The sequence below is a fragment of the Chiloscyllium plagiosum genome, unplaced genomic scaffold (assembly GCF_037043375.1).
Source record: "Chiloscyllium plagiosum isolate Xiang-an unplaced genomic scaffold, Cpla_swu_hap1 HiC_scaffold_25, whole genome shotgun sequence".
NCBI classification, from domain to species: Eukaryota; Metazoa; Chordata; class Chondrichthyes; order Orectolobiformes; family Hemiscylliidae; genus Chiloscyllium; species Chiloscyllium plagiosum.
In genome coordinates this window covers 22,274,153-22,293,397 of record NW_028270163.1, presented here as the reverse complement: position 1 = coordinate 22,293,397, position 19,245 = coordinate 22,274,153, and the positions used below count along the sequence as shown (strand labels likewise).

General features: G+C 38.9%; 1 protein-coding gene across 2 annotated transcripts in view; it reads left to right on the top strand.

The window, feature by feature from the left end:
- The first annotated feature begins 6,454 nt into the window (after window positions 1-6,454).
- The window catches only part of tekt3 (tektin 3), a 30,803-nt gene continuing 18,012 nt past the window's right edge, over window positions 6,455-19,245 (top strand). The window contains exons 1-5 of one of the 2 annotated variants that reach the window (XM_043714499.2): window positions 6,455-6,587; window positions 10,451-11,040; window positions 13,901-13,984; window positions 14,083-14,153; window positions 18,374-18,517. In XM_043714499.2, coding sequence (XP_043570434.1) covers window positions 10,483-11,040; window positions 13,901-13,984; window positions 14,083-14,153; window positions 18,374-18,517 — 857 coding nt within the window. In that variant the 5' untranslated portion in view covers window positions 6,455-6,587; window positions 10,451-10,482. Of the gene's footprint in view, window positions 6,588-6,610; window positions 6,696-10,450; window positions 11,041-13,900; window positions 13,985-14,082; window positions 14,154-18,373; window positions 18,518-19,245 lie in introns of those variants that run through there. The other variant, XM_088000818.1, reaches the window with a different exon arrangement.

The window sequence follows — 19,245 nt, the reverse complement described above, 5'->3', positions numbered from 1 at the left end:
TTTTCAAAAAGATTTGTATAGTAAACTTGTGATCTATTGCTAAAGAACATTTGCAGTCCCTTGTGAATATGTTTCAGGGACGAACTACCACAGTTAACAGAAGAAAAAATTAAATTTATGAATGATCAAGCCAGGTTTCACTCTCGGTGACTTGTCCAGTATTACCATCCACTGGGATCATAACACTATATATGTGTGTAAAGCAATGAGTGTCATTAAAATTCCCTTTATCTAATTCTGTCTCTGAAAGTACAGCAACATGGAGAAGAACCGACCCACTGGATAGAAAAAATATAACAACTTGTCAAGTCTCTCCCAGACATGTAAATGTGTTATATTTCATTGAATACTAAATATGGATTTCAAAGCATTCTTATTCTACATTTAAGGATTAAACTTCTTTAATACTGATAAGAAATATTCACTTTCCAGTAACCTATCGATGGAATATATGCACCAAAACGGCTGCAATCCCAATAAGTAAATGTACTCGTCTATTCTCATGATTCATACCCTGTGGTAGAAAGCTAGCATCGTCATTGAGAGACAATGTACTATTTGCATATACTTACAGATTTGAAGACCGTGTCAGGCAATACTCACCAAACCGAGCATTTCCAAAAAAAAAAGGAGCATTTCTCAAGATGCCTGCAGTATTGATCTTTTTTAAACACTATTGCACTTAATGAGCATGGGTCACAGGGGCAGTCGGTAACCACACAAACAGTTGCTGATGTTAAAGAGATAATCAACAGTAATTTGAAGGTTATACTCTGTTCTCAAGTTTTATGGACACCTCAGGAACTATTTTGAACTTCTAATGACACTCATACTTGCAAAGATAATTGATAGAAATTTGAACTTTGTGCGTTGATGGATATAAATGATGAGGAACACTGTAAAATATCCCCATGAGCACTCCTTCTTGTAATAATACCATGAGAAACAGGTTATCAAATTATTCATTTATTTACTATGTGTGGGATTTTGCTCTGCACAAAATGACTACCATGTTTGCCTATATTATCCAACAGCACCTTTATCTGTTGATTGTAGAACGTTGGAAGAACCTGACAAGCACTGATATGTTATCTAGTTCCTTTCTTGTTCAGACAATGACAGCCAGGACCAAACAGTCAGGATTCTTAACCAAAAGCAAAATATTGTAGGTCCTGGAAATATCAACGAAAAGAGAAGATGCTGGGAACATTTAGCAGGTGTATGCAGCATCGATGTTTTAATTTCTTCAATCATACATGGGCATCTTTGACTATGCAGCATTTATTACATATCTTTCTTTGGAAGGTGGGGGTGAGCTGCCTTCTTGAACTGCTCCAGTCCATGTGGAACAAGTACACGTGCAATGATGTTAGGAAGGGATTTCCAGGAATTTGACCCAGGTGACAGTTAAGGAATAGCAATATATTTCCAAATTGGGATGCTCTATGGTTTTGAGGAGAACTTGTCGGTGATTGTGGTCCTATGCATATGCTGCTCTTGTCCTTCTAGGTGGCTTAGTTAGAAGGTTTAAATGGTGCTTCTGTAAAAGCCTTGGTGAGTTGCTGCAGTGCATCTTGTCGATGGTACACACTTCTGCCACAGTGGGCCAGTGGTAGAGAGTGAGTGCATGATGACCATTGTGAATGGGTGCCAATCAGATGGACTGCTTTGTACTGGAAAGTTTGATCTTCTTGATTGGAGGAATACAGTATCAACAGCAATTAAATGAAGACTTGTGCCTTGTAGACACAGGAATGACTTTTCATTAGAACTAGTGCTACAAATGGCAACAGCAAAACCTTTACACCATGCACTGTCCATGAAAATGGGTGTGATGATGATGCTCTGAAGCAGTTATACTCAATATTGAGCTGAAAATGTGTTGCTGGAAAAGCGCAGCAGGTCAGGCAGCATCCAAGGAACAGGAGAATCGACATTTTGGGCATAAGCCCTTCTTCAGGAATGAGGAAAGTGTGGCTAAGATAAAAGGTAGGGAGGAGGGATTTGGGGGAGGGGCGTTGGAAATGCGATACAGTCATCGATGTAGCGGAGGAAAAGGTGGGGGGTGGTGCCAGTGTAGCTGCGGAAGATGGACTGTTCCACATATCCTACGAAGAGGCAGGCATAGCTGGGGCCCATGCGGGTGCTCATGGCTACTCCTTTGGTTTGGAGGCCACATCGGGTACTTGCACCGGATGTGGCCTCCTCTATATTGGAGAGACAGGCCACCTACTTGCGGAACGGTTCAGAGAACACCTCTGGGACACCCGGACCAACCAACCCAACCACTCCGTGGCTCAACACTTCAACTCCCCCTCCCACTCCACCAAGGACATGCAGGTCCTTGAACTCCTCCATCGCCAGACCATAGCAACACGATGGTTGGAGGAAGAGCGCCTCATCTTCCGCCTAGAAACCCTCCAACCACAAGGGATGAACTCAGATTTCTCCAGTTTCCTCATTTCCCCTCCCCCTACCTTGTCTCAGTCAAATCCCTCAAACTCAGCATCGCCTTCCTAACCTGCAATCTTCTTCCTGACCTCTCTGCCCCCACCCCACTCCGGCCTATCACCCTCACCTTGACCTCCTTCCACCTATCGCATTTCCAACGCCCCTCCCCCAAGTCCCTCCTCCCTACCTTTTATCTTAGCCTGCTGGGCACACTTTCCTCATTCCTGAAGAAGGGCTTATGCCCGAAATGTCGATTCTCCTGTTCCTTGGATGCTGCCTGACCTGCTGCGCTTTTCCAGCAACACATTTTCAGCTCTGATCTCCAGCATCTGCAGTCCTCACTTTCTCCTCGAAGATTTATACTCAACATTGAGGCTAGAATGTTGTCACGCATTTAATCAAGTGGTAAAATGTTGTAATAATAGTTTAGATTGTTTACAAAATATAAAATAATTTTTATACACTATGGTTCTTGCAAACAGAATAAGACATTTGTAAAATACAATAGAAAAGATGTTATAGGAATTTACACATTTATACTTTGTTTGTGTTTATTAATTACTTGTCATATCAATTTAAGACTGAGCAAACAGATAGATGAATCACAAGAAGCTTCGTACAATTTAGAAATCATTTACCAATTAGTCTGAACTCTGAGGAAGGTTCTTTCAGAACAACCTCCAGCAGAGTAATTAAGACAGAGCCCAGTTATCCCATGCAAGTTCAAACAAGACTATCGTATCACACTTGCCCACAAGAACATAAAAACCAATCACTGATACAGGAACATTGAGGTAAAGGAATAAAAGTCAACTAGTAATACATAGCATCTCCGAATTGACCTCAAGTACAAAGACTTTTTGTTTATCTCACCAAATTTCCAAATCAAAAGCTAACAAATTATACTAAAGTTCTTCAATACTTGCTGTTTTGCAGTAAAAAGCTTCAAATTCAATACTTAATGAGGGCAAAATTTAATATTTCTCAATTGCTGGAAAAAGACACATTTTATTGAAACTGAAAGAACTGCAGATGCTGGAAATCAGAAACAAGAACAAAGAATTGCTGGAAAAGCTCACCAGGTCTGACAGAGTCTATGGAGAAAAGTCAGAGTAAATATTTCAGGTCCGCAGTTGTGAGGAAAAGTCACAGGACCTGAAAAATTAGAGGTCATGGGTTTGTAAGGTGCTGTTGCAGGATCTTTGGCGAGTTCTTGCAGTGTGTCTTGCAGATGGGACATATTGCTGCCATTGTACATCAGTATTAGAAGGAGCGAATATTGAAGGTAGTGGATTTGTTGCTTTGTCCAAGATGGTGTCAGTTTTCTTGATTCTATGAAACTGCAAATGCATATGCCATTTACAAGTTCGCTGATGACACCACCATAATTGGTCGACTCTCAGATGACGACAAAACACGCTATAGATGGGAGGGGGAAGACCTGGAAAAATGGTGCTTTGTGAACAACCTAGCTCTCAATGCCAGCAAAACCAAGGAACTCATTATTGACTTTAGGTGGGATGTTACTCATTAACAGCATAGAAGTGGAATAAGTGGAGAGTGTCAAGCTCCTGGGAGTGATCATCAACAACAAGCTTTCTTGGACTCTTCATGTGGATGAGCTGAAAAATGTGTTGCTGGAAAAGCGCAGCAGGTAAGGCAGCATCAAAGAAGGAGAATCGACGTTTCAGGCATAAGCCCTTCTTCAGGAATCCTGAAGGGCTTATGTCCGAAACGTTGATTCTCCTGCTCCTTTGATGCTGCCTGACCTGCTGCGCTTTTCCAGCAACACATTTTTCAGCTCTGATCTCCAGCATCTGCAGTCCTCACTTTCTCCTCTTCATGTGGATGCACTGGTTACAAAGGCCTAGCAATGTCTCTTCTTCCTCAGGGCAGCTGAGAAAATTTGGCATGACTGCAAATATCCTTGCCAACTTTTATAGGTGCACCATTGAGAGCATTCTGTCTGTATTGGTACAGTGACCTGGTATGGTCACTGTACCAATCAAGATCAGCGACAGTTACAGAGAGTGGTGAACTCAGCCCAGACAATCACAAAAGGCCAACCTCCCATCTATAGAATCCATCTACCAGGCCCGCTGTCAAGGAAAGGCTGCCAGCGTACTCAAAGATCCATCCCACCCTGGCAATATTTTTCTACAACCTCTACCATTGGGGAGAAGGTACAGAAGCCTGAACACACGCGCCAGCAGTTTTGCAACAGTTTCTACCCTACTGTTATTTGAATACTGAATGAACTCACAAACTCTTATGATTCGCCTGTACCTGTGTTTTCGTTTTGCCGTTATTTACCTATTATTTACTTCTCTATGCTACTTAACTCTGTGATCTGCCTGTATTGCTCACAAGATGAAGCTTTTCACTGTGCCTTGGCACACATGGCAATAAATTCAATTCAATTCCATTCAGAGTTTTATATCTCACTCCTAGCTTGTGCTTTTTAGATTGTAGACTGCTTTTGAGGAGTCAGGAGGTTGGTTATGTACCTCAGATTTCATTGGCTCTGATGTGCTCTTGTAGCCACAGAATTTATATGCTGCTCTCATTCAAGTTCCAGTTGCTGGGATCTCCAGGATGAATATTATGAACAAGGGACACCTTTATCAATCCTTTCTTGCGAAGATTACAGCGATGCTGATGGTGCAGCTTTCGCCAAAGATTTTTTCACCTGACCAACGAACAGCATCCCAGTTCATGGTTTAGCCATTTCTGGGAAAATACCTAGAGGTTTAGTACCTCCACATTATCACATGACTTTCTAAGTGTAGGACCTTCTTTAGCCAGGTAGCACAGTACTCTCAAGGAATTCTCCCTCCATTTCTGCCAGACAGAAAACTGTCCTCTTCCTGACAGTGACTTGCTTCCTCTCCTCACATTAACTGTCCTGTATGTTTTCTCTTTGTTCTGCAGTTGTGCCTTCTTCCTCCACCTCCTCTTCCTGAAGGCTTCATTGTGTCTCCAGCTCTCCTTTATATCTGTCAGCCACATGATTTCTTCCTTAATTTTCTTCTCGTTTCTGTAGCTGCCAGATCAAGTGTCACTAAGCCACATGGACCAGTATTTGTTATTATCCCTGAGAATTACAACTGATCTCTCAACAATCAATCCAAATTCTTAAAGTACTACACTTTAAAAAAACAATTACACATGTTTTAAACCTTTAAAGAAATTATCATGTAAGTACTTTCTGGTGCAACAGGTGGTACAGGATTTTTCAGTCTATCTAAAATTTGATACAGGTACATTTCTGCAAGCAATTAGACACTATTCACCCCCAACAAATCCATAAATGCATACAATATTCAGAACCTTACAATACAGTGCCCGACCTGACAAAACATCGCTTTCTATTCATCACCACATTTATCAAACCTTCCTTTATAAATTTCTACATGGTGTCTTTGTAAGATTGTCACACTATGAGTAGAACCACTGATCAGTGGTGGTACGTCAGTACTTCTGCTTTGCGCACCCCAGCAATTCCAAGGAACTATAAAGAAGGTTTGAAATAATATCTTTAAAAGAGGATGATTATCTTAACTTACATTTGAAACTATTGATTATTTATCCACAGTAACTACAATTAGCCTTAACCTATTGTCTGCCAACCTCACTATTGCCTGGTAACACTTTTTAAGAGCTGGACTTTAACAAAATGCTTTAAATCGCTCACATTTTGTTACTACCAATAATCAGCCACAAGGGAGTTGTGTCTTTATTCGCAAGACAACTTTGGCACTTCAATACAAACGTGCTGCAAGGTGGTATCTCATTTCTCCCCTTCCCATTCTCGGGTGTCTGTGTTTACCTGGTAGCAGCACCCTCCATTCTTCAGGTTGAAATTTATCCGCAGGCTTTCCTTCACCACCTCCTCCCCCTCCCAACCCCGCCACTCCAAAGGCTGACTATTGCTAACTCACCGAGGCCATGGCAACCGAGATCCAGTTTTCTCTGTACACAGACCACAGCCTAAACTGTTGTTCAAGACCAACCCCCTACCCCTGCTCTCATTTGCTGATCGGTACAAACTCGGCTGCGTCCGGCACACTCGGTTCTATCTCACTGCGGTCAATCAGTCAATCCTCCCGGACAGTGAACACGCCCTGAACAATCAGGTATGGTTAGCGGTGTAGGGCAAGCTGCAGTTACCTGCTGCAGTACATTGTACAGGTGTGAAGACAGCGACGGTCACAGCACCAGAGCGCCAATAATTCTGTTGTCTGGTCGGTAAAGCAAAACATTTTATTTTGTACTTTTAAACGCAATTTAAATTCAGCCTATTTGCATTTTACTGGATAAAGTACAAAAACATATTTGAGACACACAACAGGAGAAATTGCTGGAGAAACGCCGCAGATCTGTCAGCATTTGTGGAAAGTTAAGGTTCCCAGTGCAAACAACTGATTACGAAGTCAGGGTTGGATCTGTGAGCACAGACTGCAGTCAGTTCAGAAGGTGAAATGTTAGGCGAGGTGAGGGGGGCAGAGAAATTAAGGTGACCGATGTCACGTCAGTTCTGGAGGACTTCACAGATGCAGTCAGACCTGCTGAGTTTCTCCAACACTGTTTGTCTGAGTTTCAGATCTCCAGTATCTGCAGTTCTTCCTTTCATTAGCATAATTGAGAATTGGGCTTTCCTAAATGACCATCACATACAGAAGCAGAAATAGCTGGAAAAGCCCAGCAGGTCTGGCAGCATCTGTGCAGAGAAAGCAGCGTTAACGTTTCTGGTAGAGTGACCCCTCCTCAGTCCCTTGCTCAATTCTGAGGAAGGGTCGCTGGACCCAAAGGTTAACTCTGATTTCTCTCCACAGATGCTGCCAGACCTGGCGAGTTTTTCCAGTAATTTCTGTTTCCGCATGTGTTGGCCATTCAGGAAAGCACAATTCTCAATTATTCTCAATTCTCAAAGTTAACGTTTCTGGTTAGAGTGACCCCTCCCAGACCCAAAACATTAACTCTGATTTCGCTCCACAGATGCTGGGAGACCTGTTGAGCTTTTCCAGCAATTTCTGTTTTTGTTTCTGATTTACAGCATCCGCAATTCTTTTGGTTTTTAAAGCATAGTGTCTTCATCTTTGAGTTTAATTTTCAAAATTACATCAAAATAATCAGATTTCAGCAACTGCAAGCACGGTTATTCCATCATACTGTGCTGATGAGTTAAAGTGAATAGGAGTTAATAGTTCAATTTATTATCATTTTGCTTATGCTACTTTAGGATATCTAGTAAAAAGTATGAATGTATAAAATACTACAGACATTGTTTTATTGCAGGCATGATTACATATTAATATGCCCTGGAGTCCAGCTTACTATCAGCATTTGTATTTGAACAAAATTTGAAGTTGATTTGTTTGCTGTTTTGTCAGTGTGTTCCTTTATACGCACAAGTTTTGAAACTGCTTAGATGTGCTTACTGAAAAATTGTGAATATAGTAACAGAGGCACTTGAGGCATATCTAAAGAGCAAGAAGTGTAGGAATTTGTGTTAGACACCTGTCAAAATGTCAGTGTTAGGAAATGCACTATTTCCTTCTTCTTATTGCCATTTTCCTAATAAGATATCAGGTCCCAATAGAAATGTGTTACTTCTAATCCTTGAGATAATATAGAATTGTACATCATTCTGACCAGAAACATAAGAAATTAGTGCAAAGAAGCATAGAGAAAAACGTAAAGTAAAAGTAAAGCTCAAGTACTTCATATAGATTTTCAAATCCTCAAAGAACTTTGCTCTTTAAAATAGGCACAGGAAGCCCCCACAGGTTATCAGTGCTCTGTCTTTTTCTAACCAATATTTTGATCCAGATATTTCTGTGTTACAGTAACCCTAACTCTGAGTACAGTAAAGTAGCCATAGTCCTACCAGGCCATAGGATTGCTGTCCCATTAGTGGGAGGTGGTTTAACCTGAGGGTCACCATGTCTCCGGCAAGAGGAAAGGTTGAGAAGGAGAGTCCTTTATGGTAACCTCAGTCAGTGCAGAAATTGAACTCATGCAGTTCATTTTGCACTGCAAACCAGCCATCTAACCAACTAAGGTTACCGAATCAGCACAGTAAACAAAAATGGAGCTATTGATGAGGAATATCATCTGAAAAAACTGTGCACTGAAGAAGTCAGCAAGATATTTGATTAGTAATAGTACATAAAAATGTGATTTACACTTTTATACATTTGTCTAAAAGTACAATTGTTATACACCACCATATTTCATACAGAATTACATCAGTTAAAGATTCTTGGCAATCTTATTTTATTGTTCGATGTAAATGTTAGGGTAGGATGATTCGAAGAAACACAATGAGCATCTTTCACAGTGCAGTTCAGGCTACTACTTTAACTCAATAGAGTTGAAATGTTAGTTCCAACCATGGACCTACTTGGCCTCTTGTTGATTGTAGAGTAGATCTTTACTCTCACAGGTCTTAATATATAGTTGGCTGGATTTGCACCTGCTGACATCTAATGATTAAAGCCAGTAAGAGTGTCAGCAACATTTATAGAAGTGACAATGACAATAAGTTACTGAAGAGGAACATTTTCAAGTTGAGAATTTGAAAGTGATATGTTAATTGTCTGGAAATATTATTGCTGTTTCATTTGCTACAGGCAACATCTAAATTATTTGTTAATGAATCATCTGCTGTAAGGAAGGTGACTTTGGGCAAATTTCATTACCATGCCTGAGCAGGATCATGTAACTAATGCTATTTTTCATGGATTGAAGTCAAGCAGAGCACATTTTTGATGTCACTATTTGTTCTCTCAAAAGGTGAGACTCCCGCTGGATTCACAGTTTCTAAATTTAGCTCCCACACATTGGTTATGGTGAGGAGAGAACAAGGATTAGTTCTGGATTGCTCTAACTAAGAGTTGGCACTGACATGATAGACTGAATAACCTCAATCCTTCTATCCCATGAGCATCTATGGTTCCACAGCTTATATGTTTTGTTTCTAAGAGTGTTGCTAGATTATTGAACTGTGTGCTTCAAATTCAGTTGTAGGCCATTCAGAGTTTCTTACTGTTGATAAAATCAAAATCATCTTTCGTTTTCTCGCCTGTCAGTTGCTAGATATAACTATGCCTACTTCCATCAAACTCCTTGCAATCATTTCAAGCTAAATGTAGTGTTGCAGAATCAGAACACCCTGTTGTTTTCTCTCTCCATATCTGATGTGTTTCCAAGATCATCTTTTTCCAGCTTTGTAACATTACTTGTGTCCATCCCATTTCTCCAAAGAGGCCCAAACATTCCTTGGGCTTTAGAGCTGGACTTCTCCCATTTTTTTTTCAATGGTTTCTTGGCATCCATACTTCACAGACTACATTTTATTTTACATGCTGTTGCTTGCACTCTTAGCCACATAAAGCCTGTATTTATTTTCATCCTCCTAAGACTGAATTAACCACATATGGATCAGCTTCAAGTCCTCTATCCTTAGCTTCAAGCTTCTTTCTGAATTTACACCACTCAAGTTCAACAATGATATTCAGCTCTCTGTTCATTTTTTGGCTCCAGTCATGCTTTTCTTGTTGCCTGACCTCTTTGCTTCACTCCTCAGTGCATCATGCTTCTGGCTTCCCTCCTTTCAGAAATCAACTCTAGGCTTTTTATTCTTCTTTTGGACTGATCCCTTAATGAAATTCTACCTATCATTTTCCCTCTCACACACGATTCTTGTAATTCCCTGATCTATTCCCTAATACGTTGGTATGTCTTTCTGTTCCAAAAGGCACCACATAAAGTTACATTGCTGAATCATAAGTTCATTTAAAAAAAGGCTTAATTCAATACTTCCAGTAAGGGCATGGTATTTGATGGGGGAATCTGCAGTCTGAGTGATTACCTACAACCTGTGTTTCCTCATGAAGTGCAGGATTAATTAGTTTACTGTAATATTTGCACATAATTTAAATCAGTAAAAAAAATCAAAATTGTGTTTAAGTGTAATGATTTGTGTATTTTATAGGGGAAAACATCATTGCACTTTCAGACTCAACAATGACTGCTACTTACGCCCGTCCTAGAACAGCTAGTGCTAATTTTCTGCCGGCCATATCAACAATGGCATCAAGTTACAAAGGCCACTATCCTTTAAATGTGTTCAGACAAAGCTTAATGATGCCTTGGAGACCTAGCACTTATTACAAAGTAGCATGTGTTGCTCCTACCATAGCTGCTTTTACTAATAATGTCCCTGGACATAATGAAACCAAAACTGTTCAGATCCCATCGAATAGAACAACATTGTTGACCAGATACAGTCCCCAGGATTGGTATGAATCTAACCAGACCAGCTACAGAGAATCAGAGTCCTACAGACACAACGCAGAGAAGCTAAGGGCTGACACTGTTCGTCTGATTCAGAATAAGGAAAACATTACAAAGAAAACACAGTTTGAAACCAACAAAAACTTAGGAGAACGTGTCAATGACATCATATTTTGGAAATCTGAATTAGCTCATGAGACTGAGCAAATGATTGGAGAAACTAATTCTCTCATTGAAGTCAAGAAACGATTAGAGCGAGCCTTGGCAGAGACAGAGGGCCCTCTTCAGGTAAACAGCATCTTAATACTAATTGATTGCATATTCAAATGATGTAATAATGCAGTTTGCCTTGATAATGCAGGTAAGATCAATATGCTAATGATAAATAATTGCTTCAAATAAGGTGAAAAGCTTTTCTCTTTCTCTGGCATAACATTATTTGTCCCTTTGTTTGCTGAATTTCTTTCTCTTCATCTGCGCTTCATCTCCACTTATCTTCTCACTTGTTCAACCACCCCCATCCCTATCTTAAGCATACATAGCACTGTTTCCTAGCTGCTATTAGTTCTGATGACGAGTCACTAGACCTGAAATATTGACTCTGCTTTCTGTCCACAAATTCTGCCAGACCTGCCGAACTTCTCTGTCAATTTCTGTTTTTGTCTTCCTGCAATTAGCCTGTCCAGCAGGTTTAAATTTTTGTATGTTTCAATCAGAATCCCTCTCTTCCTTCTAAAATCTAGTGACTACAGGCCCACTTCATAAGACAGCGCTGCCATCCCTGGGCCCAGTGTAGTGAACCTCTGCTGCACTCCCTCTATGGTAAACTGCCCTTTCTTATGTAGAGAGACCAAACCTGCACACAATGCTCCAAGGTCCCGTATAACTGTGGTAACAAATCCCTACTTCTGAACTGAAATCCTCTTGTAATAAATGCCACTCTGAATTCCTCATTGCTTGCTGCATCTGCCATATACTTCCATTGACTGATGCATAAATGCAGCAACCCCTTCCCCAATGCTTGCTTTTAAAACAGACCTTTTCTCATTTTTAATCAATAATCAAGAACACAGAAAAAATGAAAGTTGCAGTCTTTACAGAATGCCAAACGATCTGTGTACAGACCATTTGACAACAAATGAACAAGGAGTAAGATAAGATACCAAGCCTTTGCTCTGTCATTTAATAAGATCATGGCTGATCTGATTGTACCTTCAGCTCTACATTCCTACATACACTTGATAACCTTTGTACCCTTGGTCATAAAGACTCTACCTATGTTTGCCCCCAAAAATTTAAATATTATGCATCCACCGCCTTTTGAGGAAGGGCATTCCAAAGACTCTCAACCATCTGAGATGAAAGTCCTTATCTCAGTCTTAAATATTCAGCCCCTTATTTTTAAATTACAATCACTGAGGGTATACATGAAATTACAGGAGCAAAAAAAAACTTCTAAAAAGTGACAAATAGAAAATAAAATCTTAGTATTTCAGGCATTTAATCAGAGCTGAACGGCTACAGACTGCTCTTCTAGAAGGTGAAGTGGAGGGCAACAGAAGGAGGAGTCAGCCTCGAGTTGGATGACGGGTGTCACACAATAGTTGCAGACAAGCTACAGTGAATATGTGAGGGTGACACAAGACAGACAAGAATGGCAGAAGGTCACCTGGTACAAGCATCTACAAGCAGCTACATGCAGCAACAGCTCATTTGAATTGGGCAGTCTGTGTGAAATAAATATAACTAAATAACAAAGTAATAGATTCTGTAGATAATAAACATTAATTTTCAGCATCTTGCATTCAGTGTGCTTTACAATTTTGCACAGCCACTATCCAAGTAATTTTCTACCTTGTAAGAAGGAATTGTTAAACCTATAGAATTATTCATTTATGATTAAATAAATGTATTTTGTTTTTTCTAGCTAATGAAATGGTCTGGTGAAGGTTTTATTTCTTGCTTTCAAAAGGCAAAGTGGATTATGTTTAATTGCTAACATGTGATATATAACTGACATATTGGACAAGTAAACAAACATCTGGGACATAGAGTGTGAAGTCATAGGAACCCAGAGGAATGCACTAACAAACTGTTAAAAGACAAATATCTGAGAATTAGAACCCAAAAACCTGAAAGTCTAGTATTACGATGCTGCTAACACCTTTTAGAATACATTTATAATATCACACTGATAGTGGTCAAAATAGTTAATTTGTACCCACACTCTCCACAACACTCATTCCCCATCCCCACCCCAGTGTTTTGCAGTTTACAGTGTGATGATAATGTGGCTTTAAAAGGTGTAATTTGTCCTGGTTGTTTTTATGAAGAATGATTGAGACAGAGGTGGCAAGCATTCTGTTCCAAAGCCAATAAGGTAATCAGCTTATGAGGCCTTGAAGTTTTGTAAAAATTGGAACAATAGAAGCAGTCTGAATGGGTGGGATCAAGCTCCCACAGATCCAGATTTGTTTTTAATTTTGGCATTCAGTAGCAGTTGCTGGGATCTTGAGGCTGGATGTGGAAGCTCTTATTCCTCTCTCTGTTACTTCTCTTCCTGCTGCAAGAATTGCATGTGAGACAATCTATTTTACTGAATTTGCCTTTGCTAAGGATGTGTTTATGGGATGTTACAACAATAGAACAGTAAATTAGTAGTAGGTTATATCATTTTGGAAGAGTTACAGTTAAGCCAATTATTTTATTTTTATTCTTGGTGTATTAATTATAGTGTATGAATAAAGTGTTTTTTTTCAAACCTGATAGTTTGAATAATTCAATGCATTGGGAACACAATAACTTACACTTACCTTTACAATAAGAACAAGTTAGGATCCAGACTTTCTTCTTAATATATTTTGAGGAGGTTTAGTCTGGGCCATAACAACAACATTAATCATTTCAAAATAAGGCACTAAATTAAAACAGCCTTTATATTGTATGGTATATATTTTAAAACTTTGATAGAAAATGTTCAATGAGTGTATCATTACTAGCAATTAACTACTCATTACTGGTATTATTTGCAAGGAATACTTGGGTTTGAGAATTTAATAACAGTATAGCATAACATAACATCTTAAATGCTGTCAGTATGAGTTGTAGTTTGAGGTCTTCACTTGCATGTCATTTATTAATACAACAGATGGCACAGGAATGTCTCTATCAGAGAGAGAAAAGGATCGGTATAGATCTTGTTCATGATGATGTGGAGAAGCAGTTACTAAAGGTTGGTGCAATTGAATCAGAAGGATTTCTGTGTTAAAAATATAATTGCGCTGGTATGGCCATTTTGCTTAAGTGAGATCTGCAACTTTCTTCCAACAGGAGGTTGAATGTATAAAGTCCTGTCAAGAAAGAATGAGAAGATATCTGAACAAATCAATAACCCAACTTGCGTAAGGGTAACAATTTGAATTACAAAGTAAACCACACATTTTAAATTCGGGGAGAAAAAGAATTGTAAGTTGCAGCTTCAGAATAGGAAGAGAATTAATTGAATCCTAAAATAAATCTGGACGCTGAATTGAACACAGTATGTTGTATGGCCTTTTTTAATTCTATAATCTTAGATTGATCATGTTGGTATTGAAAAATGTTCTGAAACATGAAGGATTTTCAAGCATTCACATAGTCTTTAGTGTAATGTAAAGTTTTTGTAACAAATTCATTTGCAGAGAACCAGCATCCACAGTTTAACAGGCAATCACCTTCAACCAATTAACTTGCAATCAAAACTTTACAACTAAAGTATACCTCGCTTTGGCCCAGTCATTACAAACAATATCATGTAACCAGGGATCTGCTAGACTCTGATACAATGCCCATCGTGTTATTTTTGAACGGTAATTTTAGCCAGATAATTGTTTCTTGAAATCAATCAGTTCACATTTTTCTAAACAAAATGAAAAAAATATTTTGCTTTTAGTTTATTGCATGTGAACAGTGAGGTTGATGCTGAAAGAATAGAGAGAGATTAGGTCAGGCAGACAAAATTGGCAAGGATTAGACAACAAAAGAGAAACCAGAGAGACGGGGGAAGCATATCAGATTGTGTAGAAGATGTCAAGGAACTTAGATAGGGAAAGAAAAAAAAAATGAAAACGTCAGTGAAACATAAATGGATAAAAATAAGGAAATTGTTGCAGAAACTGAGAGAAAAAATAAAGAAGGGTTGGGTACAAAAGTTATTACTCAACCTGCAGAGAGAAAAAGATAAATTCAGAATCCAAGTGAAAAAGGAGTTTTACTGAATTTGTAAGAGTAAAGAACGAGCGTAGGGAAAAAAAGAGAAACTGCAGATGAAGTCAGGAATTAATTACTAAGGCTGAAAAGAGATTATGGCAACCAGAAAGATACAAGACAAGAAATAATTGTTGTTATTTGATGAAAACAATTTTAGTTAATATTTTCCACATGATTGAGAAAAGGAATCTCAATTGGCTGATCTATTTGGTTGGCTTCCAGCCAGCGGGCTAAGACACTTTGGAAATCTGACAGCATTATTTCACTGATACAGTGGTCTGATGAGAACAGAGAAAAGAGAGGGAAAGGAACCCTGGTAGAGCATGGCAAGAAAGGGAGAAGAATTTTCTTGAGGGATGAAATGGAAAGAAATTCTCCTTTTGAGGGAAGAAATGGAATTCAAGCAGACTGTCTGAGAGATTTGAAGAGGGAATCTCTATAGAGAGATGAGTACGGGTATTATGAGAAAACAGAATCAGCAATACCCTGTTACAGGATGTAGGGAGGGAGATGTTTCCTGGGAAACCTTGTTATACAGAGAAAGAGACTTATTCTGGCAATTAAGAGATGCAAATCATAGTTGCTCTCAGATTATGTTATACAATAGTTTGGAAAAAAAACTTCCTGATCTAGCATTTGGAAAATTTGGTTTACCTGTAAGAGACTCTTAAACAATTTCCATCCATGATTTTCATTTCTGGCTCATTTATGTGAAATGCCAAGAAAATCAACCATTTTGTACATGTAACCACAATAAAGTCCCTACACTTCCAGTTAATCTATTTTTATGAGTCATTACTTTTTATTGTGGCCATGGGCACAAAAACTACAAAGGAAGTAACAATTTAAATGATCTTTAATTGTGAAATATTTTGTTACTTCTGACTTTTGTATGTAGTGGTAACCTTTAAATAGAATAACGTTAGTGTTCACTTAGTGATTATGCCTACACTCAATAATTTATTGGATTGAATACTAAAACATAGTTGGACGTTGGTAGAGTATTGGAGACCCACATAAATTCCAATCTTTACTTTGACTGACCTTTGAATACAAATTTCTAATTTACTGAATTTATTCAGTTCTTAGCTGGTTTTCAGTTCAGCTTTGATATTGTATTAAATGTCTCAAGTTTCACCAGGAACTGTTGTCTGGGTCTCATGCAGATATGGAAAACGTCAAAGTAACCTTGCTAGATTGATTAAGGTCAGCATCTGCAAAGAATCATTTGAAAGATAATTAGAATTCTACTTCCTAAATTTCTTGTTGTTGAAAATTGATTGAGAATTGTAAATTTGGCATTACAACTTGATATGAAATATATTCATGGTAAACTGTATAATATTACTTGATGTTACCAAAAAGGTATTTCATTACAAATATTACTTTAACATTTGTAGTGTGAATTTAAATCATTGAATTCACATAACTTTAGTGCAAGACAGCCAAGCTAATATGACTAATGCTGGAAAATCTCAGTAGGTCTGGCAGCAGCTGTAAGGAGAGAAAAGAGCTGACGTTTCGAGTCTAACTGATAGGGTGATAGGGTCCCTTCTGTCCTCACTTACCATCTCACTAGCATCTATATCTGAAGGATCATTAGCTGCCATTTCTGCCACTTCCAGCAGGATGCCACCACTAGACACATACTCCCCTCCCCTCCTCCCCTCCCCTCCCTTATCAACCTTGCAGAAGGACTATTCACTCTGGGCCACCCTAGTCCAATCCTCCTTCACTCCCAACACCTCCAACACAGCCCCATGGCCACATTCCCCTGCAACTGCAGAAGGTGCAGCACCTCTCTGTGTATGTCGTCCCTCCTCAGTATCCAAAAGGCCCAAACACACTTCCCAGGTGGAGCAGTGCTTTACCTGCAGTTGACTGAATCTGGTCTACTGCATTCGCTGCTCACAATGTGTTCTCCTCTACATTGGGGAGATAAAGCATAGATTGGGTGACCATTTTGCAGAACACCTATGTTCTGCTCGCAGGAAGGACCCTGACTTCCATTGCCTGTCATTTCAACACACCACCATGTTCCCTGGCCAACATCTCTGTCTCAGGCTGGCTGCAGTGCTCCAGCATATCTCAGTGCAAGCTGGAAGAACAACATCTCATTTTTCAGAACTCGACAAGCTTCTGGATTCACTATTGAGTTCAACAATTTTAGGGCTTGAGGCACCTCCTCCCATCTCCTCACCCCAACCCCCACACCCAAGGCCTTATTATCACATGGTCTGCTGTTACACACAACCCATTGTTAGCCTCTAATAGACCCATCAGTAGCTATTTATTCTCCTACACAGACCGTTATCCACTCCTTTGTCTGTCCAATTGTTCTTCTCTCTGTTTAGCCTCTATCTCCATTTATTATTTACTCCTTAACCCTGTCCCCACCCTAGCTTTTGTATAAAAAATACTTTTCCTAGCTCCCATAAGTTCTGAAGAGGGTCACTGGACCCAAAACATTAACTCTCATTTCTCTCCACTGATGCTGCCAGACCTGCTGAGTTTTACCAGCAATTTCTATTTTTGTTTCTGATTTCCAGCATATATGTTCTTTTGGTTTTGCACTGTAATTACGTATCTTCCAGGGACTACGTTTTAAGAGCATTTTGGTAAGATGTAAAAATAAGGGATGAACATGAGAGGAGAGATTTCTGTTCAATGAATGATAAATCCTCATGTTCCCCTTAATGGGGGAGTGAAATATGGGAAGAAAATATCTTAAAACGTGTTACAGACAACAAAACTATTGTTAGTAAACTTAGACATCTTTTAAACCTTTAGCAATAAAGTCGCTAACCATTGTTACATTTCCATCAAGAGTGACTTATTGCCCATTAACTGACTCCAAGTTTATGAATCAAAAATAGAACTACTGCCAGATTCGCTGATGAAAGAAGAACTGTCAGAAATCACAGTCTGTAGTATCATCCCAATTAATTATAGAAAATAAGCTATTTGAGTTATATTAATTTGTTCAAGTTTCTAATGAATGTTGTGCGTATGTACGGGCTAAATGTCAGAACTGAAACCCATGCAACCTATAACTGTTATATACAATAACAAGTGATAAAATGCTGCATCCTTAATTATAATAATTTCAATACGTTTGATCTTAGATGTGCTAACTGAGTCTATACTGGTATTATGGGTTGAAAACATTCTGAGGAATGTTTATAGACTTGAAACATTAACTCCATTAATGTTTTACTCTACACAGATGTTGGTTAACTTGTTATGCATTCCCAGCATGGTCTGTTTGTCCTTTTAGATTTCCAGCATCCACAGTATTTTGCCTTTATAATATGGTTCCCAATTAGTTTTCTATGTTTGCATTACTGAAACACAAGGTTATTTATTTTTACAGATTAAATAGAGAAACCCAGCATGAGCTGGAACGGGATATCAGTGATAAGAACACAGCTTACCGAATTGATGGGAAGTGTTACCAGCTGCGAAATACATCTGATGGTATCGGCTACTACAGAGGAATCGATCGTGTGGATGCTACGTAAGCTAATGAAACAGTAACTATTTACCAGGCCATTACTTTTTAAAATAAGGGTGTATGAATTTGAAAATATTCATATTGTTACATTTTGTGTAAATTACCATGACAGTGTCATGTTTGTTATTATAAAATGAGAAAGCACGTTTTGGATTTGAACAATTGGTTGCTCACATGTTGACTGGAGAAAAAGGTACTCAGTTGCGATCCTATTTATTTTCTATTGTCTTAAGAATTAAATTCTAGTTTGAAAAGCCTTATAAGGAATAGCTTCATGAAAATATCTGAAAGAATAAAGATAATGTATGATTGTAACTTCCACCTTCCTTTCAATTTCTTCATCTACTTTATACTGAGGAGACCATATCCTTTATATTCAATCAAATTGGCTCTCATGGAACTTGGAAACACATCATTTCTTGAAATTACATTTTTATTATTTGTTGATTGTATGTTGATTGTACTGGCTAGGCCAGCATTTATTTCCCATCCCCAATTGACCTGGAGAAGGTGGTGGTGAGCTACCTTCCTGAATAGCTACAGTCCTGGGTGTGCAGAGTCTTTCATGTGTAGTTAGTTAGTTTTACAATTCTGATCCAGTGACATTGAAGGAATGGTAAGATAGTTCCAGTTCAGGATGATCTGTGTCTTGGAGGGTAACTTGCAGGTGGTACTCCTATGCATTTGCTGTCCTTGTCCTTCTGGGTAATAGAATTTCCAGGTTTGGAAGG